This window comes from Canis lupus, chromosome 10 (genome assembly GCF_048164855.1).
Source record: "Canis lupus baileyi chromosome 10, mCanLup2.hap1, whole genome shotgun sequence".
Taxonomy (NCBI): Eukaryota; Metazoa; Chordata; class Mammalia; order Carnivora; family Canidae; genus Canis; species Canis lupus.
Window position 1 is genome coordinate 65,996,808 of NC_132847.1, and position 27,321 is coordinate 66,024,128.

Consider the following 27,321-nt stretch of genomic DNA (forward strand, 5'->3'; position numbering starts at 1 on the left):
TTTACTACATCCTTGTGTTGTCTCCTCCCACATCAGACCAGGGCTCGTATGGCAGAAATGATGGTATGGAACCTCCAAGATAGGGTTTTAAAGATATTAAGGTAACTATCTTGGTTGCTTGCTCGCTCGCTCGCTCTCTAAGGGAAGCCAGCTACCATGCTGTAAGCAGCCATTCCCACCAAGAGGTATAGGTGAAGAGAAACTCAGGCCTCTGCCCAAAAGCCAAAATAGAAGTGAAGCCTGACAATAACCAACAGGGAACTAGAAAGCAGATCCTGGAGTCCAGTCAAACCTTCAGATAACTACAGGTCCAGAAGATACCTGGAGGGCAACCTTATGAGAGACAATGACCTAGACCCCACTGGCTAAGTCACTCCCTGATGTAAATTGTTTGTGGCTTTAAGTTGCTAGGTTTGGGTTAATTTGTTACACAGCAATAGGTCACAGTTTATATAGCAAAATATACGAAGACATGTGAGAATTAAACCTTAATGAACATAGAAAGGGGCAGGAGGGAAAGTATCCATTTGCAATAGCTTAGAGGATAAAAATGTTTCCAATCTGCCTCTGAAAAATGGTACTTTTTCCTACAGCTCTCAGTCCTCAAAATTATTACATATGAGCCTGCACATATGGCATTATGTAACTTTTCCTTTTTCTGACTAACCCAGGCATTAAACTCCTAACTACGTGGGATGGTAACATTTGGTGAGCTCCACTATCATGGTCAAATTCTTCCTTAACATTATAAAATTGTTCAAAGTGTAGACTGTTCAGAAATTAGCTCCCTGAAAAAGTCACAAAGCTGTCCTTTTAGCTTCGTGGTTGCCATTTTTAGCTTGTATATGTAATTAGTGTTGTGTCTTAATATGAAAATATGTCTTAATATGAAAACCTAAAGTCAGTCAATTACAAACATTTATCAAGCTCCAATAAAAAATATGGGGCTAAGCAAATAAGTGAAAATGTTGGAGGGGGGCGCAAACTGGGTGGAGTCAAAAGTTAGAAACTTCTACTTACCAGAAAAGTCCTGGGGATGTGATATATAACTTGATAAGGTAAGTCAATACTATATTGCATATTTTTTAAAATACTGCATATTTTTGGGGTGTCTAGATATCACACTGCTATCAAGTAAAGAGTTAAGACTGAAATCCAGGCAGTCTGACTCCAAAGTCCTACTTTACATTATTTCCCTCAATAAATATTAAATTGTCCAAATGAGAAGTTGATTACTATGGGCTGAGTGGGCTAGAAATATTTCAGGAGTGATTCAAGTTAAGTCTTAAATTTGTACATGTTAAGAGAAAATAGGGCTTCCATACTGCACAACTCCAGGAGGTGCCATTCTCATTCTTTTAACCAGAATGACAGAAGAGGTAGTTCTCAAGAAGGGAAAGGGCACTTCAAAAAGAGAAAACAGGTGGAGCCCATGACAACAGAGGGCTTCCAAAGTGCCACAGTCTTCAGGAGTGTGGGTCCGTGGATCATGCCCTCTTTTGTCACCCTATGCTGAGCACAGTGACCTCTTACAAAGTCCATAAGGTGAGTAGGACTCAGCTTGCCCTTTCATTCAAAAACCCCTACTCTTGGCTTTAATTAAGGGCTGTTATAAAAAAAAACAAAAACAAAAAAACACAGTAATATGTAGAACATCTCTACATTTTCTGCTGAATTGTCCACTGCATTATGTAATGTCTCTTGTGTAAGTGCCCACACAAAAATTTAGTGCCAGGAAAGAAACTGCTCTCCACTTGACAAGCTGGTTTGTTTCTTTTCAACAAACAATGAGAATTATATAACCCTTTCTTTCCCACATTTTTGTCTTGCCTTCCAGGAAGTACAAAGATAACTTTCATGCTTAATTAGAGTAACAATGTGGGCCAAAGTTTCCAGTGTATTTATTTTCATCTCTCATTGTTGGATTTATTAAACATGTATCTTTTATTGTAAGTTATTTCAAATCCTCTTTCAAATGAAGGCAAAATATAAATTATGAATAGAATAAGGCATCCTTCCTTCCCCACTTAAAATCTATTCACTATCACAGTGAGAGGCAACAAACTCAAGAGTCAACTCAGAATCCTGCTTTTAACCAATAATGAAGTCTTATCTATTTAACACCTTAATGAATATTTCATGTACTCTCCCTGTTTTTTATTATCCCTTAGGCATTGCCTTGGCTTAGCCTGATTCATTGTAAAAATTTCCATATTAATTTCCCCAACTTTATCCTCAACTCTAATTAACCCTCATTTGTTCATTTCTTCCATCCTACCAGAAATATTTCTAACACAAAACTATGTTTCTTCTCTGGTTGAAAATTCCTCAATCTGTCATCTATAGAGTAATACCTGAAGTCACTCATGTAACATACAGGACCATGCGTGATCTCGTTGGCCTCTCCATATGAACTTGGCCTTATCTCACTTAGGATGACTCTCCAAATACACCTGCTCCTCCGTTAGGGTTGCCCATCTCAGTAAACAGCACCACCGTTTCCCTAGCTGTTCATACTTCAAACCTCAAAGTTATCCATGGCTTCTTTCTACCACATCCTACCTCCAAACTATCAGCAAATTCTATTAGCACTACCTTGATAATATAACCAAATGCAACCAATTTTCACCCCCTTAAATGCCATGACCTGATCTAACTTGCCATCACTCATCACCTGAACTCCTGCAACAACCTAGTTGGTCTCTGATTTCACCCTCATGCCTCCTAATATCTATTCTCCATATAGGAACCACCAGTGGCCTTTTAAAAATATGATATTATGTCACCACCCTGCACCAAACCCCCATTAGGCCCCCTATCATACTTAGAACACACTCCAAACCTCCTATCTTTGCCCTTCTAGAAAGCCATACCTGTTCTCATTCTTCTCCTTGCCAGAAGTGCCATTCTTCCAAATACTCATTCATGTAGCCCTCATTGGGACTGCTCCAATGTTACATCCTTAGAGGAGCTTCCTAACCCCCTACCTCAATAGTTTTTAACTAGGGGCCATTTTGACCCCGTGAATATATTTGGCAATGTCTGGAAACATTTTTGGTGTCACAGTGGGGGAAGAGGGGAACCTAATGGTGTCTAATAGGTAGAAGTTAGGGATCCTGTTAAACGCTTTATAATGCACAGGACAGCTCCCGTCCCCCCCAGCAAAGAGTTATCAACAAGTAATTATCCAGCCCAAAATGTCAACAGCATCAAAGTAGAGAAACCTTGTTCTCAATATACCTCCATTGATCTACTAACACTTACTCTGCTTTGTTTTTTCATGAATAATTATCATATATCTGTTCATTTGTTTATGGTCTCCCTCACTAGAACGCAAGCTCTATGAGGGCAGACATTTGACTGATGTGTACAGTTATATCCCTATGGCCTAGAAGAAAGCCTGGCATAAAGCCAGCACTCAGTAAACCTTGATTGAAAGAATAAATGGATAAATTACACTTCAACAAAGCTGAACTATTCGTATCCATCAAAACACCCCAGGTTCTCTCAGGCTTTGGTGCCACCAGCTATAGAGAATTGTGGGACATCACAAAATTTGAAGTTGCTATAATTTGTCTGCTATGAGCAAAGGAACATGCTAATTTTTTAAAGATTTTATTTTTATGTAATTTCTCTACCTAATGTGAGGCTCAAACTTAAACCCTGAACATGCTAATTTTTATTTCTATTTTCTACTTGGTAGCAGTTACGCTAATATGCTCCTCGAGGGCAGAGTCCATGCCTCACATTTGTCTATACCTCTGTCATTTCTATGGTTAATGGCAAAAATGGAAGACACTACCCTACCCAATGAAAGAATTCAATATGTCAGATTTAGGATCTGAGCCAAGAGAAGTTCAATATTCCTGGAAGCTAATCCAGCCCTTTAATGCCCTAGGAATCTGTAATCATAAGGGCTAAAGCACAGTACAAATCTTTATTCAAAATAAGATGGTAATTTGTCATCATATCCAAAGCAATAAAACTGACATAAATAGGCTTTAATATCAATATCACATACCTGCTTGTTTAGCTTCAATACAGGCAACATTTATTTCTTCTTTCAAATCCCAGTTTTCATTGGCTATAGCTTCCCCTACTTTAACAAATCTTCCAACTGCCAAGTTGACGGCTTGCCCTACACGCTGAATTGCTTGCAGAGTTTTATCAGACTTTTTGGTATTATCTTTATGATTAATAAGCGTGGTGATCTAAAAATAAAAGATGAAAGCAACTTGATTAAATTTTATCTCAGAATCTTTTAAAGCTATATCACAAAAGCCAAGAAAATTAACCCAACCATACTGGATTAGGCCCAGCATATAGCAAGTCTCTGGCCTAACAGACTAAATTGACAGCTTTACTGCTTCAACCCAGAGACAACCAGTAAAGCATCCATCCTGCATCCCTCCTCAGGACAATGTTTCCATTAATAATAATTCCAAGTTTACCTGATGACAGTTATCTGGTACATATAGTTCCAGAAGCCCTCCAGATATTTTTTTTTAAAGATTTTATTTATTTATTCATGAGAGAGAGAGAGAGAGAGAGAGAGAGGCAGAGACACAGGCAGAGGGAGAAGCAAGCTCCATGGAGGGAGCCCGATGCGGAACTCGATCCCCAGTCTCCAGGATCACACCCTGGGCTGCAGGCGGCACTAAACCACTGAGCCACCTGGGCTGCCCCCTCCGGATATTTCAACAAATTTAAAGACAGGAGAAAAGAGGGAAAGGAGAGATCATTACATTCCAAAAAAAAAAAACCCACAGAAAAATCAAAGCACTTCTTAGTTATTACTGCATAATAGAGATCTGGTTTCCTCTAATATGGCTTGAGCTGCTATGAGAGCAGAGACAACACCTTGTTCCCCTTGTATTCCACTCCACTGCCTAGCACAGTGTATAGGCTGTACAAAATGATATGCGTGCCGTACGTGCTTACTGAATTAGCCAGACATTTTAGAATGTCCACTGTAATCTCTGTTTTATACTTCTCTACATGTTGTTGTAGATCCAAAGTAAATTAAATACCAAGAGTTTTAATACTTGATTCGAGGCACTGAAATAAAATATAAAAGGTGACAAGTTAAGCTTGTTGAAACAAATATAAATCTTTAAAATGTCTTAGAGATCTAGTACATGAACCATAATGACACATAAAAATATTTAAAGAATGTTACATGAAAAACATAGATCCTAAATAGTACATGTCCACTGAATATAACTGTGAAATGATTTATATAAGTGCATTAACAAACACTAGAATAGAGAATTATGAAAAGAGGAAGGGAATGGTTCTTTGAGCAACTACCATGTGTCAAGCATTTTATATGTTACCGTATTAATAATTTAGAATCAGAAGGCCTAGGTTTGAACCTTGGCTCTGCCATTACTAGCTAAATGACCTAGGGAAATTCACTTAATCTCTCCAAATTTCCTCACCTATAATATTATTTTTAAATTTTTGAATATTTCTTAGATGCTAGGTCCTGAAGGTATATCAGTGAACAAGACTAACACAATCCTCTCCCTATTCAGTTTACAGTCTATCAGGATAAAATGATTCAATCATATAAAATATATTTGTTACACACCTATTATATGCCAAATAAAATTTCAGGCAATGATGAAAAAACAATGTACAACAAAAAAAGACCCAAACTCTCATTCAGGTTGGAGGGAGGAAAGGCACGATAATTAAAGAAGTAAACAGAAAAAATTAATGTAAATGCTATGTAAAATATCGAATAGAATAATGTGATAGAAAGTATTTGTGTAGCTACCTCCGATTAGTTGATCTTCCTTCTATGAGAAATGCTATTTAAGCTAAGATGTAAATGATATAAGGTAGCCAAGCTGGCAAATATCAGGAGACAAAACATTCTAGGGAGAAGGTATAATTGGAGAAAGAGAGAGAGAGAGAAAGGGAGAGATGAGGAGAAGGATAGGGAGAGAAAGAGGGACGGGGGAGAGAAAGAACGGGAGCCTGTCCTGTACAAGGAATGAGGTAAGGCCAGAAGCAGTAAAAGAGCAGGGGCAAGGAAACAAATATAAAAGCAATATCCGGCAGGTGGCCAGGATCAGCCATGAAAGGCTGTGAATTGGAGTGAAAAGTTGGTATTTTATTCTAAGTGTGACAGGAAGCCACTGAAAGGTATCTAAGCAGGAAATTGTTGTAATCTCTGTAGTGATTTTTTTAAAGATATTTGTTTGTTTGTTTGTTTGTTTGTTTGTTTGTTTATGAGAAAAACTGAGAGAGAGCCAGGGGAGGAGCAGAGGGAGAGGCCAGGCAGACAAAACACAGAGTCCATCGCGGGGCTCGATCTCACAACCCTGACATCATGACCTGAGCCAAAATCCAGAGTCCAACGCTTAACTGACTGAGCAACCTAGGTACCCCCTATAGTATTTTTAAATGCGTCCACAAGTTCCTTGAGACTTCCTTAAAGAGGTAGAACCTTATCTTTCTCCCCTTAAGTATGAACTGAACTTAGTGACCCACTTCTAATGAACAAAGCGGAAGCAATGGCATACTTCTGAGAACAGGTCATAGAAAACACTGTAACTTCCATCTTCCCTTCCTCCTCAATCTCAGATCATCACTGTGGGAGAAAACCAGCTATCATATATTGGAGGGCACTCCAGCAACTCTATGAAGAGACTTGCAGGAGAAGAAACTGAGGCCTCTGGCCAAAAGATAGTGAAGACCTGAAGCCTCCTGCCAACAGCAAGAGGAGTGAACATGGAAACAAATTCTCCAGCCTCAGTCAAGCCTTCTGATTACTGTGGGCCGAGCCAACATCTTGATTTCAATCTCACAAAAGACCTTAATTCAGAGCTAGCAGGTAAGCCACGCCAGAATTCCTGACCCACGGAAACTATGGAATGATAGATGTTTATTGTTTTAAAGCATTAAATTTGGGGTAATTTTTAATGTATCAACAGAGAACTAAAGCATGTTTTGGTACCTGGAACTGGAACAATGCTGTAATAAAACCTAAAATATAGGAATGGCTTTGACATCAGGCCCTGGATGCTTAATGACTTTGAGGAGTTAGTAAATGCTAGAGAGTGCTGAATAAATTTCGTAGAAGCATGGTGACCACTGAGGAAGCTATGTGTGAAGGCTGAAAGGAAAGTGAGAAAAATCTTGTTGGAGAGATGCCTGGGTGGCTCAGCGGTTAAGCACCTGCCTTCAGCTCAGGATGTGATCCTGGAATCCCGGGATGGAGTCCCGCATCAGGCTCCCTGTGTGGTGCCTGCCTCTCTCTCTGTCTCTCATGCATAATGCCCACTTGGTTTTTTATTTAAAATGTAAAATAGAAGAGGAGAGAGAAAAGCGAAAGGAAGCACTGTTAAATAAAAAAGAAGTCAAGCCTTGCTGGATTTGAAAATTCCTTGTTTCTCCAGAAGGCAAATGATGCTAAAAGAATGGCTTCCAAGCAAAAACAAAATCTAGGGGACTTTCAGGAAAGCAAGGTCTAAAGATGAAGCTAAGGGACGCCTGGGTGGCTCAGTGGTTGAGCATCTATCTGCCTTTGGTTCAGGGTGTGATCCCTGGGTCCTGGGATCAAGTCCCCCATTGGGTTCCACACAGAGAGCCTGCTTCTCCCCCTGGCTACGTCTCTGCCTCTCTCTGTGACTCTCTCATGAATAAATAAATATTGAAAGAAAGAGAAAGAAAGAAAGAAAGAAAGAAAGAAAGAAAGAAAGAAAGAAAGAAAGAAAGAAAGAAAGAAAGAAAGAAAGAAAGAAGAAGAAGAAGAAGAAGAAGAAGAAGAAGAAGAAGAAGAAGAAGAAAGGAAGGAAGGAAGGAAGGAAGGAAGGAAGGAAGGAAGGAAGGAAAGAAAGAGAGAGAGAGAAAGAAAGAAAGAAGAGAGAGAAAGAAAGAAAGAAGAGAGAGAGAGAAAGAAAGAAAGAGAGAGAGAGGGAAAGAAAGAAAGAAAGAAAGAAAGAAAGAAAGAAAGAAAGAAAGAAAGAAAGAAAGAAAGAAAGAAAGAAAGAAAGAAAGAAAGAAATAGATGAAGTTTAAAGTGTGGCTATAAAAGTATTATGTTAATGACTTTTAAGATGCTGAGGAATGTTCCCTCTATCCCTACACTCTGAAGAGTTTTGATCAGGAATGGATGCTGTATTTTGTCAAATGCTTTCTCTGCATCTATTGAGAGGATCATATGGTTCTTATTTTTTCTCTTGCTGATATGATGAATCACATTGTTCTACGAGTGTTAAACCAGCCTTGTTTTTTTTGTTTGTTTGTTTGTTTTTTTTAATTTATGATAGTCACAGAGAAAGAGAGAGAGGCAGAGACAGAAGCAGGCTCCATGCACCGGGAGCCCGATGTGGGATTTGATCCCGAGTCTCCAGGATCGCGCCCTGGGCCAAAGGCAGGCGCCAAACCGCTGCGCCACCCAGGGATCCCTGAACCAGCCTTGTATCCCAGGGATAAATCCTACTTGGTCATGGTGAATAATCTTCTTAATGTATTGTTGGATCCTATTGGCTAGTATCTTGTTGAGAATTTTTGCATCCATGTTCATCAGAGATATTGGTCATATTGGTCTATAATTCTCCTTTTTGGTGGGGTCTTTGTCTGGTTTTGGAATTAAGGTAATGCTGGCCTCATAGAACAAGTTTGGAAGTACTCCATCTCTTTCTATCTTTCCGAACAGCTTTAGTAAAATAGGTATGATTTCTTCTTTAAACATTTGATAGAATTCCCCAGGGAAGCCATCTGGCCCTGGACTTTTGTGTCTTGGGAGGTTTTTGATGACTGCTTCAATTTCCTCCCTGGTTATTGGCCTGTTCAGGCTTTCTATGTCTTCCTGTTCCAGTTTTGGTAGTTTGTGGTTTTCCAGAAATGCGTCCATTTCTTCTAGATTGCCCAATTTATTGGCGTATAGCTGCTCATAATATGTTTTTAAAATCATTTGTATTTCCTTGGTGTTGGTAGTGATCTCTCCTTTCTCATTCATGATTTTATTAATTTGAGTCTTCTCTCTCTTCTTTTTAATAAGATCTTAGGAAGACTCAAGCTGGTGTTCCAGAGATCCATTCACTTAAACAACAGGCCTCCTGAGAAGTTTCAAAGGTATTGTCCTCAGGAGCCCCAGCAGAAGCTCAAGTTAGAGCAGGGCTTATCATAAAGAGACTCGTGGGGAAGGTCTGTCTAATTGCGTGAGCCCAATAAGGTTCACAGGAGACCTACACAACTTTAAAGATAATTGCGTCTAGAGAAATGCTACCAGCTTGGACTGAAGGAGATAGATCAAAATGAAGAGAGGCTTTTGTATCTTCAAGCTTCCATAGGCAGGGAGCAGGCTGAGAAACTATGCAGCTGCCAACATGGGCTGCCTCTCATGAGTGAGGATGGCTCAGAGGGCAGTGCTAGAAGCCATGAAGAATAATCATTCCCAGGCCTCAGGTCTTAAAGTACTGCTAAACTGTGTCTGGGTGGGTTTGAGATGTTTCCCATTTTCAAACAGAAGTATATGGCAGTTATCCTATGCCTATTTTCCTGTTTGTTTCATTTTGTTTTATTTTCGGGGGGGTTGCTTATTGTTGTTTTAACAAAAATGTCCATGATGGCTATCCTCCACCTGTCCTACCATTATAAGTTGTGTGTATGGGAACAGATAATCTGTCGCTCTAATTCACACATCTTCAGATCAAATGGAACTATACTCAAGGAGCTACACTTAAGGAGACACATACAAGAAGCCCCATGTGAATCAGAATTAAATGCTTAAATCTTGGATTTCCAGCTGATGCCATAGAGGGATGAGACTTTCAGGAGGACTGGGGTGCATTTCCTTGATGATTAGTGATGTTAAGCATATTTTCATAAAACTATTGACTATGTGTGTCTTCTTTTTAAAAATGACTTGTTTGGGGTGCCTGGGTGGCTCAGGTGGTTAAGCATCTGACTCCTGGTTTTCGCTCAGGTGGTGATATCAAGGTCAAGAGATTGAGCCCTGTATTAGGCAGGGTGGAGTCTGCTTCAGACTCTTTCTTTCTATCCCTCTTTCCCTCCCACCTCTCTCAAATAAATAAATCTTTTAAAAAATGTTCAGTTCAAAAAAAAAAATGTTCAGTTCCTCTACCCATTTTTAAATCAGATGTTAGTTTGTTTTTTGTTTTGCTATGGAGTGGTATGAGCTCCCTATATATATTTTAAATGCTAATTTCTTATCAGACAGTTTGCAAATATTTTATTCCATTCTGTAGGCTGTCTTTTCACTTTGTTGGTTGTTTCTCTTGCTGTGCAGAAGCTTTTTAGTTTGACATAGTCCCACTTGCTTATATTTGTTTTTGTTACTTATATTCTTGGTGTCATATCCAAAAAAACACTGCCAAGATGAATGCCAAGGAGATTTTTCCATTTTCTTCTGGGAGTTTTACAGTTTCAAGGTCTTACATTTAAGTCATTGATCCATTTCCAGTTAATTTTGTGACTGCTGTAAGATAGGAGCCCAGTTTCATTCTTTTGCATGCAATGATCCAATTTTCCTAGCACCCCTTATTGAAGAAACTCCTTTCCCCAGTGGTTATTCTTGGCTCCCCTGTCAAATATTAGTTTACCGTATATGCATGGGTTTATTTCTGGACTCTTGATTCTGTTCCATTGGACTATGTGTCTGTTTTTATGTCAGTACCATACTATTTAATTACTACAGCTTTGTAGTATAATTTGAAATTAGGAAGTATGTTGCCTCTAGCTTTGTTCTCCTTTCCCAAGATTGTTTTAGCTAGCTGGGGTCTTTTGTGCTTCCATACAAACTTTAGGATTGTTTTTCGATTTCTGCAGGGGAAAAAATGCCTTTGGAATTATGATAGGGATGGCACTGAATCTACAGATGGCGTTACAGACATTTTAATAATATTAATTCTTCAGATCCATGAACATCGGCTATCTTTCCATTTCTTTGCATCTTCTTCTTTCATCAAAGTCTTACAGTTTTCAGTGTACAGATTTTTTACCTCCTTAATTAAATATATATTTAAGTATTTTACTGTTTTTGGTGCTATTATAAATGGGACTGTTTAATTTCTTTTATAAATATTTTGTTGCGGGCACCTGGGTGGCTCAGTTAGTTAAGCATCTGCCTTCAGTTCGGGTCATGATCTCAGGGTCCTGGGGTTGAGCCCCACATTGGGTTCTCTGCTCACTGGGGAGTCTGTTTCTCCCTCTCCCTCTGGGCTCACCTGTGCTCTCTTTCTCTCTCATTCACTCTCTCTCAAATAAAATCTTTTAAAAAATATTTTGTTGGGCAGCCCCTATGGTGGAGCGGTTTAGCGCTGCCTGCAGCCTAGGGTGTGATCCTGGAGGCCCGGGATCGAATCCCACGTCGGGTTCCCTGCATGAAGCCTGCTTCTCCCTCTGCCTGTGTCTCTGCCTCTCTCTCTTTCTGTGTGTCTCTATGAATAAATAAATAAAAATCTTTAAAAAAAATTTTGTTGCTAGTGTATAGAAACACAATTGATTTCTGCATGTTGATTTTCTATCTGGCAACTTTACTGAATTCATTCATTCTGTGTGCGTGTGGGTGTGGGTGTGGGTGTGCGTGTGCGTGTGTGTGGAGTCTTTAGGAATCTTTGATCCTTCCCCAGACCAGATAGACCTTAAGGAACTCTTAGTACCACCTGGAGAACAGAGGACTTAATCACCATTGACTAATCCAAACAATTAACTTGGAAGAAACTCTAGAGTAAAAGGAGTTTAAGTTGTATTTGTTATCAAAAGTTTTAAATTTTCATTTAAAGTTATATAGAAAGGATCAGCAATTAGGCTAAAATGCCAACCATTGTTCAGTTCTGAAACACACATTTTGTTTCATTACAAGCATCCTCCCCAGTGCATAATTAGGTGTGGCTGTCTTCCTTTTACTGGAAACAGCCTAGAAAAAGTTTAATCCAAATACAGGTATGCGTTTGAAACTGACATACCCAGGAGCCAAGTCAATTTATAAAACGCCTTATTAAAAGGTCAATTTAGATGCTTAAATTATTCTCAAACTTTTTAAAAGGGGAGGTTCAAAAAGCTATACATGTTGATTGTTTCTTAAAAATGGGAAATATAGGAAAACCTAAAGAAATAAAAATTACTCATCATCACACTACCTCAGGAACATTTTGCCACCATTTTTCTCAGTCTTGTTCTATACATACCTAAACACACAGTTTTACAAAATTGAGATCAAATTTCAATCTTCTTGTCATGTGAAAAATAAGACTAGGTAACATTTAACACTAAGCACTTAACACTCAGGCTCTATTCTGTGTGTTTTACGCATACTGATTCATTAACCGCTTACATCTCTATGAGGCAGATACTATTATTACCCTCATCTTACAGATAAAGACCTAAACTTTGAAGAGGTAAAGAATTTGCCTAAGGTCACAAAGGGAGTAAGTTGCCTACCTGTTAGTAACTACACTGCTTCTTTCATCTCAGGATTATGCTAAAGATCAGGGAAAAGAAAGCTGGTGAGAGTGCCTTGTAAATTATATGTGCCAAATAAAATTTTAGCTATTATTCTACAAAAATAGGAGGCATATTAAATTAGGAATCACAACCTGAAGATGCCCTGACCCCAGAGTCTAGAGAATGCCTGAATGAACTGGAAAAAAAGAGGGCAGAAAGGTATCCCATGTGGAAGAAAGAAGATCTGATATATTGAAGAATTCTGCTGTGGAATAAAAGAGTAAGAACTGGGGCTTATTTGATACCTTCTACCAAATGGTGCCAAGAAGTACCAATCTCCGACAAAGTATATCCCAATAGTTAAGAATATGAACTATGGCATACTTTGCCTGGGCTTGAATTCTGGCTCTGTTGTGTGACAATGTGGCAAGTCACCTAACCTTTCTATAACTCCATGTTCTCATCTGTAAAAACAGGAATAATAGTACCCATTTCACAAGGTCATTGTGGGGAATACATTAGTAAATTAAATAAAGTATTTAGAATAGTGTCTGGTATATAGTAAACATTACATAATTGTTAGATGTTACAGTTTACATTTCTAGAATCTCTCTTCTTTCCTCATGTTTGTGATATTATTCTTATTTTCTAGAGTAGCTCACAGTAATCTCTTCATTGAAATGGATTTTCTTAGTTTACTTACTTATTTTGGGGGGAAGCAAGAAAGCAAGTGAAGACCAGGAAGAAAAAAAAAAAAATGACAGTAGCCCAGATAAAAGAACAATAGCTTAAGCCCCTGGGACCTGAAAATAAGGGAGCTAGCCCAGTACAGAGAAGTTTGTCTCTGGGCTTAACTCATGAGTGAATTCTCAAAATTATTAGATATAAAAATTAGAGGTGCCTGGCCGGGTCAGTCAGTAAAGCATGTGGTTCTGGATCTCAGGGTTCTGAGTTCAAACCCCACACTGGGCAGGGAGCCTACTTTAAAAAAATAATAATAATAATTAGCTAATCAGCTATAGAAACCAGTATAGAAGAAAACACACCAAATCATAAGAGGCACTTTAAAGGAAGCAGGAAAAAAAAAGGGCACTGCCACTTACCTTATGTGTTTTATGTTTGCAAGTAAAAAAACAAATATATTTACAGACATAAATCAGCAAAGCAGGCCCCATACATACTCTATTCATCTTCAATTAATGAGACAAGGATCCTAAAAAGCCTATAGGACGATATAGAGACAGAAAAGGAAAGACAAGGTGAGCTGAGCTACCTTAGAAATAAATGTGAAGGGTCTGTACAATGGTGAAAGAAGTAAATCTATCAGACAGGAAAAGACTAGTGGGTGTTAGAATAACATTCCACACTAGGGTGGAGTATATGGCAGATATCCCTCTTCCCTTCCTTGGAATAAAAACAATTTAAGCCTGGGAGTGGGCACTTTGACAGGAAGAATAAAGTGATTACCAAAGAAGGTAGAGAGCTGCTCTGCAGAAAATGTGTTTGGGCCCCAACCCAGGGCATTTTAAACAACTGTTGGAATTAGAAAATATATAACAAAGGAGTATATATAACACATATGTGCACAGTATAAAGAAATGGAAGGCATATGCACCCAGCACCAAGCTTAGGAGAATATTACCAATATCTGAGAACCCACACATCTTGCGGGCCCTTCCCTACCTTTCCACTCACTGCCTTCCCTCAGAGAAACCACTGTCCTGATTTTGGGCTTATCACTTCCTTATTATTATATCTACTGCACAGATGTTATATCCCTAAATGATATACAGGTTTCCTTTTGCCTGCTTTTGAGCCTTTAATTTTTTTTTCACTCAACATTATGTTTTTGAGATTCATCCATACTGGTAATTATAGCTGTGGTTCATTCATTTCACTGCTTCACAGTATCTCACTGTATGAATGTAGCACAATTTATTTAAACATCCTACTGTTAAAAGACATTTATGTAGATTTAGGTAGTTTCCAGTTTGGGGCCATTAGAAGTAAAAAGAAGAAGAAGAAATAAGAAAGAAGAAGAGGAAGAAGAGGAGGAGGAGGAGGAGGAAGAAGAAGAAAGAAGAAACCCAAAAAACAAAAAACAAAACTATCAACATTCCAAGCCATGTCTCTAACATACATGCAGGACTTTCTCCAGGGGTATGGATTTTGGAAACTTGCTGGGCCATAGGTAATACCCAGCTTCAACATTAGATTATATCAAACTGTTTTCCAAAGTGGTTTACTGTTGACATTCCCATTGGCTCCACATTTCTCACCAATACTTGTTCTCATTATGGTTTTAATTTGTACTCCAGTGATTTCTGATGAAACATCTTTTATGTCTTTTAGCTACCTATTTCCTCTTCCATGAGATGACTGTTTTATTTTTACCAATCTTTAACAGGTAATCTTTTTTACTTTTGATTTATTGCAGTCCTTTACTTATTCTGGGTACTACCAATCATTTATTGGTGATTTGTGTTATAATCATATTCTCGGGGTGAATGGGTGACGGGCACTGAGGGGGGCACTTGACGGGATGAGCACTGGGTGTTATTCTGTATGTTGGTAAATTGAACACCAATAAAAAATAAATTTATTATTTAAAAAAATAATAAGTGAATTTAATAAAACCAAAAAATAATAATAATAATCATATTCTCCCACTTTATGGCTTGTCCCTTCAATTTTGACAGAGGTTCTTCATTCTAATGGAGTCAAATTTAGCAATCTTTGCTTAGAATTTTTACTTTCAAAGTATTAAAAATTCACTTCCCACCATGAGTTGGTGAAGATATTGCCCATTATTTTTCCCCTGAAAGTGTTACACATTTTTACTTTCTTTTTTTTTTTTTTCATTTTTACTTTCTTATTGATGTCCTCAATCTATCTGGAATTGATTTTTGTATATGCCGTGAGACAGAGATCCAATTTCATGTGTTACTATTATATAACAATCGTCTCAGCCCCATTTTAAAAAAAGTTTTCTTTTCCTTACTAACTAGCAGTGCCAATTATGTGAGTTATCAAGTTTCCACATATGTGTAGATCTGTTTCTAGGCTCTCTGTTCCCTTTCACTGGTCTATTGCCTTAATTATGATAGCTTGATAGTGTCTTGAAATCTTCCCACTTTGTTTCTCATCTGGCTATTCTTGGCTCTTTGCTCTTTCATATAATTATATGAAATTATAATTACCTTTTATCAAATTCTACTCAAAAAACCCTGTTGAAATTTTCATTGGAATTGCATTACACTTATAGGTTAATAGGGAAAATTGATGTGTCTATAGTATTGAGTCAATCTAGTCATGAACATAGTACTTCAACTCCATTTATCTATATCTACTTCGGCTTTCAATAAATTTTTAAAATTCTTAGGGCACCTGGCTGGCTCAGTATGTAGAACATGCAACTCTTGATCTTGGGCTTATGAGTTTGAGCTCTACACTGGGTGTAGAAATTGCTTAAAAATAAAATCTTTAAAAAATATAAAATTAAAAATTATTTTCACAAAATTTGGCATCTCTTTTACTATGTATATACTCCTAGGAACTTCATTTTTTTGCTGTCATTTTTATTTTAACTGGTATTTTTTTCGAATTACTTTTCTGTTGTTTTTTACTAATGTAGATGGATGCAGTCGACTTTAGTACCCTACATTCAGTGAACTTACTAAACCTCCTAGTTTTTATGATGTATCTGTGGACTCTCAAGAGTTTTGATTTTTCCTTCTCTATCTTTACACCTTCCACTACTTGTCTCATTGCACTGGCTAGGATTTCCAGTACAATGTTGAGTAAAAGCTGGAATAGCATATATCCCTCCTCTTGTTTCTGGTTTTAAAAGAGATGTTTTGCTTTGCTTTTTAAGATTTACTTATTTATTTGAGAGAGAGAGAAGAGAATACAGGGGAAGAGGGGGAGAAAGAGTATAAGCAGACTCCCTTCCGAGGGAGGCTTGATCCCAAAGTCCCAAGGCCATGACCTGAGCCGAAATCAAGAGTTGGATGCCTAACAGACTGAGCCACCCAGGCGTCCCAGGAAATGTTTGTTTTAAATCTGACTAGTTGCTATGATGTTAACTGTAGGTTTTCTATAGATAATCTTTATCAGGTTAAGGAAGTTCTCTTTACTAGTTTGCTAAGTGCTTTTTATCATGACTGTAATTTGGATTTAATTGAACGCGTCTTCTGCATCTACTGATAAGAACATGTATCTTTTCTAATATGTGAATGCAGAAAATAATACACATTTGTCTAATATTAACTCAACCTTGCATTCCTAGAATAAGGCCAGAGTCTTACAGAGTCAGAAGAGGTTTTATGATACCTGCTTAAAATTTACTAAGTTTTATGATGCTAGTCTTACTTGCTCCCTCAAGACCCTGTCTCCTTTACGACATCATACCTGACTCATCCATGCCTTCTCTGAGCTCTTAGAGCATTTACTATTGATGTTATTCATTTGACACTCAGCATTTGCTAATTTTTATATGTCTGTCTCCCAACTTGACTATAGGTCCCTCAAGGACTAGGTAGTAAGTACACAATAAATGCTTACTTAAAATATTCTTGTGGATAAAATGGTGAAACAGGAATTGGATAATGCATAATCTCTAAAAAATTAGTCTTCTGGACATGAATTTTCTAGAAAACTGCAGTTTTAAGCAAAGTCAACTTTTACTTGTTGAGTACAGTCAATCATTAGGAACACCAGTTATGGTCTTGTGTGTGGATATGTAACATGTGGGATGCAGAATCTCAGCTATGACCCTGAATGAATCTTTAACAAGGAAGAAAAAAAAAAGCTGACATTTTTCCCCTTTAGCACTGGCCTCTAGTTAACTCTCAGCAGCAATTCACAGATTCACACATTTCCTCCTCCACTCCACCCTCTTTTATCCCAGAATTACACAATGCAAAACTGTGGGACTGATACATTTTTAGCAGTGAAACTGAAAAGTTGCCATTTCTCCAGATTACAACTACTTTCCACCTTGGTTTTCCATTGTGGACTCTCTTCTCTGTACCTACTACTAGATGACCTCATCACTGCTTCTAATCTCTAGAGAGAATACAGCATACGGTGTAACTAAGAGTACAGAATCTGGAATCAGGATGCCTGGGTTCAAATGCTAACTTGATGCAGTTCAAAGTCCCAGGATAAGTTACTTAACCTCCCTATTCCTCAGTTTCCTCTTCCATATAATGAGATAAACACATATCTACCTCATAAGATTGTTATGAGAATTAAAGGAGTTAATATTTATAAAGTGCTTAGACCATGCCCTAAAATATAGTAAGCAACACACATGTTGTTAAATAAATAAAATACTGTAAAAAAAAAAAAAAATATATATATATATACAAGTTGAACTCCACCACTCTCCTATCACTCTTTACACTACTCCGGTATTTCTCATTCTGGGTTGTGGTTGTATTGGTGGCATTCTTTTGAGGGAGGAGGACCGGGCAGATTGTCCTGATCAGATTATGGAGTGATCCTAGTACTCCTTTCCCCAGGTCAGTGACTGTATCAGACATGGAAGGGAAGGAGGGGTGGTAGTGTTAGGTATTCATTCACTGTTCTGTTAGCAAAGCTAAAGTGAGCACAGGTAGAAAGAAAGAAAAGAAAAGAAGAAAGGAGAAAAGTAGCTGTTTATTTAATCAGCATAACAGGAATCCAGGGGCATGTGTCACTGCTATTTTCAAATATTTGCAGGGCTGGGATGGAGAAGAGATAACATGTAAATTCTGCGCAACCGCTACGGGCTCCCCATCACTGAACATGTTTAAGCAGGAGACTGGTGACCAGGTGTAAGGATGCTGGAGGAAAGAATTTTTTAATTTAGAGTCAGATAACCTTTAAGGTACCTTCTACCTCTAAAGTCTTGGCAACACTAGCGTGAGTCATCAAGACATTACAATCTGGCTGTGAGTCACAGTCGCCAACGCGCTGAAGGCCCGAATCCTCCACTCCCCCAGGGCTGGCACATCACCGCGCAGCCAGGCGAGGAATTCCAGCCCGCGGGCTGCATAGAACTTCTACAACAAAAACTTCTCTAAGGCTCCGCGCGGCCAATTAGCTGATTCCAGGCTTCTGTTACGACCAACAGATACAATAAAGCACGCATCCCAGACGGGACCTGGCAGAAAGACGCGCACCCGGACGCTCCGAGGGACGGGCTCCGCGGCACTCTGCCGAGGCCACACAAAAGCCGCCTGAAGCCGGCGGCAGGTTACGGGCGGGGGCGGGGGCGGGGGCGGGCAGGGTGGCCCGGGGTGAACGGGCGCCCAGCGAGCCGACACGCGCAGGGCACAGGGACAAAGGCCTCGGGGACAGCGCGCTGGGCCCGGACACCCGCACGAACGCCCCGGCCGGAGTGGCCAGCAGCCGGCGTGTGGGCCCCGCAGGGTCCTGTCGGCCTCGGGGGAGCCCGCGCTGGGGCCGGGGGCCGGGGGGGTCGGGGGGACCGGGGAGACCAGGGGGACCAGGGGACCGGGAGGCCGGGGGGACCAGGGGACCGGGGGCTGGGGAGACCGGGGAGGCCGGGGGGACCGGGGGACCGGGGGCTGGGGAGACCGGGGAGGCCGGGGGCCGGGGAGGGCCAAAGGGGCCGGGGGGGGGGACCAGGGAGACCGGGGGCCGGGGGGGGGGCGGGGAGTCTCGGGGGGACCGGGGGGGCGGGGAGAGTGGGGGGCGGGGAGACCAGGGGGACCAGGGGACCGGGAGGCCGGGGGGACCAGGGGACCGGGGGCTGGGGAGACCAGAGAGGCCGGGGGGACCGGGGGACCGGGGGCTGGGGAGACCGGGGAGGCCGGGGGCCGGGGAGGGCCAAAGGGGCCGGGGGGGGGGGGGGACCAGGGAGACTGGGGGCCGGGGGGGGGCGGGGGGGCGGGGAGTCTCGGGGAGGACCGGGGGGACTGGGGGAGTGGGGGGCGGGGGGGCGGGGAGTCTCGGGGGGACCGGGGGGACTGGGGGAGTGGGGGGCGGGGGGGGCCGGGGATCGGGGGTCCAAGGGAGCTGAGGCTGGGGACCGGGGGTCGGAGGCGGCGGGGCGATCGGGGACCGGGGGCACCGGGGGCCGGGGGAGCCCGGGGGGATCGGGGGGGCCAAGGGGGCCGGGGGGACTGGGGGCCGGGGGAGCCGGGGGTCGGGGGGGTCTGGGAGGACCGGGGACTGGGGGCCGGGGATCGGGGGCTGCGGGAACCGGGGGCGGGGGATCGGGGGTCCAAGGGAGCTGGGGGCTGGGGGCCGGGGGTCGGAGGGGGCGGGGGGACCGGGGGCACCTGGGGGCGGGGAGGGAGGGGGAGCCGGGGGGACCGGGGGAGCCGGGGGTCGAGGGGGCCGGGAGGACCAGGGGGACCGGGGCGGGGGGGGGCCGGGGACCGGGGGCGCATCCCGACGCGGGTGGCTCGGGGCAGGCCGGGAGGCGCACCTGCCCGCGGGGCCCTCGGGGCGGCCCCCGGCCCCCGCCCGTCTCCTCCGCCGCCGCGCAGCCCCCGGCCTCGCGGGACCTCGGAGGGTCCAGACCGCCGCCGCCGCCGAGGCCGGCCCCCAGACCCCCGCCGGGCGGCCCGACCCGACCCGACCTGACCCGACGCCGCGGTCGTGCTGCGGAGTGTGCGGCAGGGCTGCCTCCCCGCCGGGCCCCGGGCCCCGGGCCGTGCGAGCGGGCGCCGCCATCGCGGGCCGCGGCCGCAGGGAGACGAGGGGCCGCGCCGGGCGCCGCTTTACCTGAGAGACCAGCGGGAGCAGAGTCTGCTCCACCGAACGAGTTTTGATCTCGAGTCCCGAGTCGAAGGCGAAGCCCGACGGGCCGGCGCCGCCGACGCCGGCCGGGCCCGAGGAGGCGGCCATGGCCCTCGGCCCGTCGCGCAGCCGGGACGCCGCGCCACTGCGGACCCGCCGCCCGCCGCCCGCCGCCCGCCAGCCTGCACGCCCGCCGCCGCCGCCAGGGAACCGCGCCGCCTGGGCCACGCCCCCGCCGAGGCCACGCCCCGCCGAGGCCTCGCCCCCGCCCGGGCCACGCCCCCACGCGCTCAGGCCTGGGGTCCGCCCCGCATCCCCGCTCCATCTGGTCCCCGCCAGGACCCGCCACACCAGACACCTGCCACCAGCAACGCTTTTCGTCCTCCTGGTAGGTGACTCGTCTTAACTCCGAGTTCCCACGAGGACTTCTGGAAGCTGAGCTAACTGGTGGAGCAGAACCACAGTCAAGTCTGCCGGAAGGGTCTTTTACCCTGACGCAGTTATTCTAACGAAAAAGGGTCTTTCTGCAGCTTCTCCTGTAGGTCCCATTTCCCCCTCCTCCTCCTCTGACCCTATCTTTCTCACAATTTGGGCTGGATTGAGAATGAAACATTTGGTAATGCAGTCTTTTTTTTTTTAATTTTTATTTATTTATGTCAGCCACACAGAGAGAGAGAGAGAGAGAGGCAGAGACACAGGCAGAGGGAGAAGCAGGCTCCATGCACCGGGAGCCCGAAGTGGGATTCGATCCCGGGTCTCCAGGATCGCGCCCTGGGCCAAAGGCAGGCGCCAAACCGCTGCGCCACCCAGGGATCCCCTGGTAATGCAGTCTGAAGGAGTACGTCTGGGTTCGTAGCAACGAGGCAGTGATTTGGGTATCTTTTAGGCTAAAAGGAAATTAACTAGGGCATATGGAAAAGCTTCACCAAAGGGGGCTTGAACTCATGACCCGAAGATCAAGACTTAAGCTAAAATCAAGAGTCGGCTTCCTAACTGACTGAGCTACCCAGGCGCCCCTAAGACTACTTTTCAGGATTGCTTCTCCCCTAGGGCCTAGCACAGAGTAGTTTCCTAAAGGCTGTTTATCGATTGAGAAGATCATTAGTATACATTTCTCACTAAACCACTTAACAGTAAGGCTAAGAATCAGGAAGCCCCGACATGATCAGATGGGACGGAGAACAGACCACCCCTTTCCCCAGGAGTTCCAGAAGCAAAGCCAAAAGGTTGTCAGAAACACACACCACCCTGTGAGGGGATCCTTGGCTTAAGTACTGAGAGACATGGAGAAATATTTGTGAATTACCATATCTGCCAATAAGCAACTAGCAGAGTAGAAAATCTGAGGCTGGCGAGTCCACCCCTTCACTTTTACCCAGATCATTTCTCCATCCATGTCAGATTGATGAGCTCAATACCACCAACTCCAGGTGTCAGAGGCTCTTTGCCAAGCACTGGTGAGATGTGCTTCAAGTATTCCCACTTGGCGTTCAGCTCCGTCTGCCAGTGCTGCATAGGTATCTTTGCTATTGAAGACAGACATTATGTAGACTTTTCTTCATTCAAAATGTGCAGTTCCCTTAACCAGCTTTCTTCCTTTGTATTCTCACTCCCCAGCCACTCACCTTACCATTTCCTTGGCTACACACAAAGCTACCTTCCTCTGTGCTCTGAGGGCTCCAGCCTCAGTCCTGGACCTTTTTACCTTTTTAAGGTGCCCACATCCACTCTCTGGACACATGTTCTTTTATGTAAGCTGCCTATATTACATAAAAATTCAGCGCAGGCACTGGAAAGTATAGAAGGCCTAGGAGATGGATGTATTCGTGAAAGTTTCACCCCACTGAAGGTCAAATTTCTCAACAGAAATGAGACTAAGTTTAGCACCTCATTCATTCAACACTAGTAATTTTATTTCAAAATATAAATATTTCACATTTACAAAGAGGTTACATTAGAAGGTTGTCAAAGCAAGTTAAAGCTAAGTAGCATCTGTGTGAGAATAAAGAATATGTACTGTTGTATTTGAATAAACTTTTCCGCTTTCAAACCATCTCTACTTTGCCTGAGAATGCAGAGGATATCTTTTCCAAAAGTTACATAAGCAATTACAACTATGTATCCAAGCTTGGTTTTCGAATCAAATGGTATTTGAAACGTATTTAGTCACCCAAACAAGTGGCACTGCAAAAGACAAAAGAAGGGTTTTCTTTGGGATAGCTCTAATGAGAGTTACACTTTCTGGGTCACTGCAATAAAAAAGAAATAGGATTTGATAGTAGGCCAAAATGATACTACTTTAAGATTCGCCTTCCACACCTTTCAATTGTAAGATATAAAGCCAGAAGAAAAATAAGAAACCAGGTGTGGAGTAAAGAACTCTGGACTTGGAGTCAGAAGTCCTGCAAATGAATTCTGGCTCCATCACTTTGTGGTATAAACTTAAGGGAAAAATCACAAAAAAACCTTTCTGAGCCTCCAGTGCCTCATTTGATAATACTTAACACCTGCCTATCTCACAAGGTTGTTATGAAAGCAGTCTGAAAACAAAAAAGTGACATACAAAAGCATTATTAAAATGTATCATCAATAGATCACCACTGTATTTGCACATTAACAGATCCTTGAAAAACTTGCAGAACTAAACACAAATACTGATTTTACACACCATAGGTGGAAAAGAATCTCTATACTTTACGTATAGCTCTGAATGGCAAATATGTTTTCTTTCTGGTATCTCACTAAACTTTGAGATTTATTATAGTTTATGTGGTACTGTGGTAATAGATTTACCATTCAGAATTTCCATTAAGGATGTCTCCTAAAAGAGCTGTAAACTTACTCAAGAGCCATGTTTCCCAAAGGACCAATAGTCCTTGAAGAAGCTCTACTAAAAGGATGGGGGCAGGGGACGGGGGGTGGGTTGCAGTGTAAGGTCAAATAAGTCTAGTAAACACAGTCTTTGTCCCCTCATAAATTCACAATATGTAACAGCACACTAAAAACTCTTAGAAGTCCTACAGAAAGGAAACAATCTCAGCATTCCTCAATTTTAATTGACCACAGAGTCCCCTTCCCCATGCACACTTTTGTCTCTTATAACATCTAATAAACATCCCTTGGAACTACTGCTATAAGAAACACATTTTTCCAAAAGCTGCTCAACTATAAGGGAAAAAAGGGAAGAGAAGTAGAAAAACGGGCTAAGAGAAAAAACTGTATTCTACTCAGAATTCTGTTACTAACTGGCTCTGTATGTGTTAGAAAAGTCATTTTACCTATAGATTTGTTTTCTCCCCTAGAAAAGGACAGGATCACCTAATTATATAAGGCCCTTTGTAGCACAGAATTTCCACGACTCAAGTAGACAGAACATCTCGATTTACAATTCTCTCGATTATTTTTAAACTATCAAAAAATAACTGCTCTGGTTTTAGCTCATTTTCTTGCAGGTCCTTAATACATTAGTGAAATGAATATATTTTGATGGCAAATGTGTAAGAAAATTAAAGAAAAAAAAAAGCACTTGCTCTCAGCTGGAACTCACACTTGTTGCTAGAGACCATCTCCAATGTGAAATGCCTACTGTAATACTCTTCTAAGAGTCTTAGAAGACCCCCTAGAGGAAACTGGCAGTCGGGACTAGAGCATGGGAAGTTCTGAGGGGGGTTTTTCCTATAAACCCTGAAGTTGAGAGCCCTGGATAGCTCACCTAAAATTTTTTTGCTCTAATCTGACCCTTCATGGCCTGAATTTCTGAGTATTTATTGCCCAGTAGTGATACATTCTGAAGTACTAAATACAACCTGTGTGGGAACTAGGGGTACGAGTAGGGTCACAATGGGTATTGAAGACCAAGGTTAGCCAGAGACCTTGTCTGCAAGCCCCTTAGCAGCACTTTAAATGGAATAAGCTGCTGTTTCCAAAGGCTCTGAGTTTGTTTAAATACAGCATGCCTCCAGAAACACTTCTTGGGTAATCCTCCCCTTGTCGAGAGTCAATCTACACCAGTCTCACAAGGCACAGGAAAATTCTGCAAGCTAACTACCTCTAATAGGACAGAGTGTTAGGAGTCCTCACAAATTTAAACAGAAATAAGACCTGTATCTCAGGCACTGCGACAGATCACTTCCAGAAACACAGAATGTGATAGGGATTTTGGAATGGAAGAAGGATTTATAGGACATGGGGTTTATGATAAAAACGTTATACTTCATTCTCAGAAAAAAGAGGAGCACGTCTGTGTAGAGACTTCTATCTTCTCCCGTTCCTCCATTCGATTTTCAACGGAAATGGTGAATGTGAACTTAAAACTAATCTTTAATAAAGCTATAAAAATGTAAGACTATGTGATAGGATTTCTGTATCCATTTTTACTGACACTACTTCATTAATGCACTGTCTGTCCCTAGGGAAATGTATTCTTTCTGGGATAAATCCTGAGAATATGGGGATACGCTGTTTTGAGACATGAGCTTGAGACTCCCTGATTTTCATACCACGTGATCTCTGTGCCCTGTGAAAATTGTGCAAAACCTCTTCACTATCTAAAGGAATATGTGTCTCTGTTTGAGGGCTCCTCCCCCAGCTGGTTGGCCTTCTGAGTCCTTACGCAGTTGCTGGAGCACTGGGGCAGGGCAATTCAGGCCTCCTGAAAACTGTGTTGCACTCTGGAGGTACCTCTGCTCCTGATTTTTCAAGTGATATTATATCACTGCCAATTTTGGAGCTCCAAACCATTCTCTTAGGGCTCAAAGTTCCTAGGAACCTGATATTTATACTATTATGACCAGTAACAGTCATACATTAGGCTCAAGTTTTTTGTTTTGTTTTGTTGTATCACTTTATACAGCTAAAAACACTTTGGAGGAACATAATTTGTATATGCACACTAAACTCACTATGTATATAGTTGTCTCTTATGATATGTGCCAATTATAGCTATAAACTTACCAGTATACAATTAACAAAAACAAACCTGATTTCTTTTTTAACCCTTTTAATGCAAAATTCATAATTTTAGCAAGCACAATTTTTTTGTCTCCCACCCACAAGATTTACATGGGGGGAAAGGGCCTTCCTAGGAGCTATCCCCTACAGCACCCTGTACAGTGGTTGGCATGGAAACCAGAGATGGCCAACTTTCAATGAATGTGTTACTGAACAAACGACTGAACAACTGACTAAGGAAAAAAAAGGAGTCCATTAGCGGTCAAATGGAACGCTTGGTATAATACCAGATTATAATTGTAGAAGGATAACAAAAACAAGAGATCTGCACGTAGGCTACTGTAGAAACAGTCAAAACCCTCACAGGAGCCTCTTTTCCTATACGGAGTTAATTTCTTAAGTAATATCAGAATAAATTTAAGCTAATTATCATTGACTATGCTTCTCAGTCAGATGGTTTAGAAAACAAAATGATTTTTACTTTTAGGCGTTTTTGAAAGGGAAGTCTTTGATATTCAAGGAACGCTTTCTCCTCCTATTCCCCTGGGGATGGAGAAAGCGCCCAATGATTGTTTTGTACAGTGGGAAGGAGACCAAGCTAAGAGCTGGGTTCTAGTCCCAGCCTGTCCTTAACTATAGGACAAATACTGGGAAAACTGTATACAGTTGTGGAAGAAATGATACAGCATAGCAGAGTTTGCAGGCTATGGAGTCAGAAAGATTTGAGGTAAAAATCTTACTAAACTTTTCTGAACCTTAGTTTTCCCATCTGTACGGAAGTGGTATGAAATGACATAAAGCTATATGAAAGCTGCCAGGAAGGGACTGTGAAATAATATGCGCAAAATGACTTTGTAAGATGCAAAGCACTATGCTGGTTATTGTGATGTCTGGGAGACTTAAGTCATAATTCGACACTCCTTCACCTAGAGTCTTATGTGCAAGGCACTGTGCTAAGTGATGGAAAAATACTACCTGAATGTAACATTCTACTGCTAATAAGTAACCAATTGGCATAATTCCAAATAAGTAAACAGGGATACATTTAACAACTCAGAGAACTGCTACTCCTGAGATTTTTCACTCAGGGCCTTTGGAAAGAAAAACTGAACCAGACATGAATTCTGTTGTACTGTTACCATTAATAGCAGCGTAATAAGCATTTTACTTCAAAGTGGTCAGCCGAGTTTTAGGAATTTAGCAATAGCGTAATGGCGGATGGGAGGAGGAGAAAGGGGAGGAAGAGCTTGTTTTTCTGTGTCTCCTATGGTTGCAACACACAACTAGCTGACCTTCAAATACGCCATCCCGCCTTACACTTACGGAAGGGACCATGCATGGGGGAGAGGGGTCGAAGACTCCCTTTTCCTGCTCAAGCAACTACATATTCAAAAGTTGAAAAACCCTCTTCATTAAAAAGTGACGGTCATAGAAAAGTTTAAGAACAGATTTCTTAAACCAGGAGAAAATGACGCTGTGAATACTTTTAACGGCAGGTAGTTCAGGGCTCTTGAAATAACTTTATAAATACATATTATAATGATATAGATAACCAAAGTGGGAAATCTTGAGCCATGGTACCAGTGTATAAACTGAAACTTTTCAAGCCATCGAGTAAGTGAGCAAACCACAAATCTGAGCTCTAAAGCTGTGCTTTAAAAGGCAAAGCAACCCACAGCAAGTTCTCTCTTGTCCAGGTATTCTGTATGGAAGGCCAGGAGGGTTCGGCTTCTTCCCCGGGCTCTGCTTGCTAGGCACAGATGAAAGGACACAAGGCCACAGCTGAGCTGGGCTCACTATCAAGACTGAACCTCCTACAGAAATCACTGTGGTGCAAACCATGTCAGTCTACGGAAGATTTCAGATCATCAGAAATATCATGGAAAGTCCTGTAAGAAGAAAAGAGAGAATGATTAGTTCTGGTTTTGGAAAAGGCAACAGGGGTAGAGAAAGCCAAAGAAATACTTAAAAGAAAACCAAAACAGTGTCCAACCAATAAGTAATATAGAATAATAGAATAATACCTTATTTTTATAACCTGAAGGCCTTGAGAAGGTTATATAGTCACTATATATCGTTAGTACTTTCACTGAGTATTGTATTGTTTTAAAGTCTGCTAGTTGTCTCTCAGTCTTTGGTAACAAGAATTCCTTTTTTTTTTTTTTTGTCTCCCACCCAAGACTATCTCCCAGA

At 42.0% G+C, this 27,321-nt stretch overlaps 2 protein-coding genes and 2 long non-coding RNA genes across 10 annotated transcripts in view; 2 read left to right on the plus strand and 2 right to left on the minus strand.

Moving 5' to 3' along the window:
• The window catches only part of LOC140641858 (uncharacterized), a 50,370-nt gene extending 35,172 nt beyond the window's left edge, over positions 1–15,198 (plus strand). The window contains exons 1-3 of one of the 2 annotated variants that reach the window (XR_012038473.1): positions 1,278–1,545; positions 6,595–6,844; positions 9,017–15,198. This is a non-coding gene — a long non-coding RNA (uncharacterized lncRNA). Of the gene's footprint in view, positions 1–1,277; positions 1,546–6,594; positions 6,845–9,016 lie in introns of those variants that run through there. The other variant, XR_012038472.1, reaches the window with a different exon arrangement.
• The window catches only part of CTNNAL1 (catenin alpha like 1), a 61,038-nt gene extending 40,713 nt beyond the window's left edge, over positions 1–20,325 (minus strand). For 2 of the 4 annotated variants that reach the window (XM_072842306.1, XM_072842304.1), the window contains exons 1-2: positions 20,164–20,325; positions 4,022–4,211 (exon numbers count right to left, since the gene is read on the minus strand). In XM_072842306.1, coding sequence (XP_072698407.1) covers positions 4,022–4,211; positions 20,164–20,286 — 313 coding nt within the window. In that variant the 5' untranslated portion in view covers positions 20,287–20,325. Of the gene's footprint in view, positions 1–4,021; positions 4,212–18,306; positions 18,434–20,163 lie in introns of those variants that run through there. The other 2 variants (XM_072842303.1, XM_072842307.1) reach the window with 2 other exon arrangements.
• An 89-nt stretch (positions 20,326–20,414) lies between these two features.
• The window catches only part of LOC140641842 (uncharacterized), a 67,486-nt gene continuing 60,579 nt past the window's right edge, over positions 20,415–27,321 (plus strand). Inside the window, exon 1 of the long non-coding RNA XR_012038460.1 lies at positions 20,415–20,566. This is a non-coding gene — a long non-coding RNA (uncharacterized lncRNA). The remainder of the gene's footprint in view (positions 20,567–27,321) is intronic.
• Positions 22,070–27,321, minus strand: part of TMEM245 (transmembrane protein 245) — a 102,514-nt gene continuing 97,262 nt past the window's right edge. For all 3 annotated transcript variants that reach the window (XM_072842255.1, XM_072842254.1, XM_072842253.1), the window contains one exon: positions 22,070–27,017. In XM_072842255.1, the coding sequence (XP_072698356.1) occupies positions 26,972–27,017 (46 nt within the window). In that variant the 3' untranslated portion in view covers positions 22,070–26,971. The remainder of the gene's footprint in view (positions 27,018–27,321) is intronic.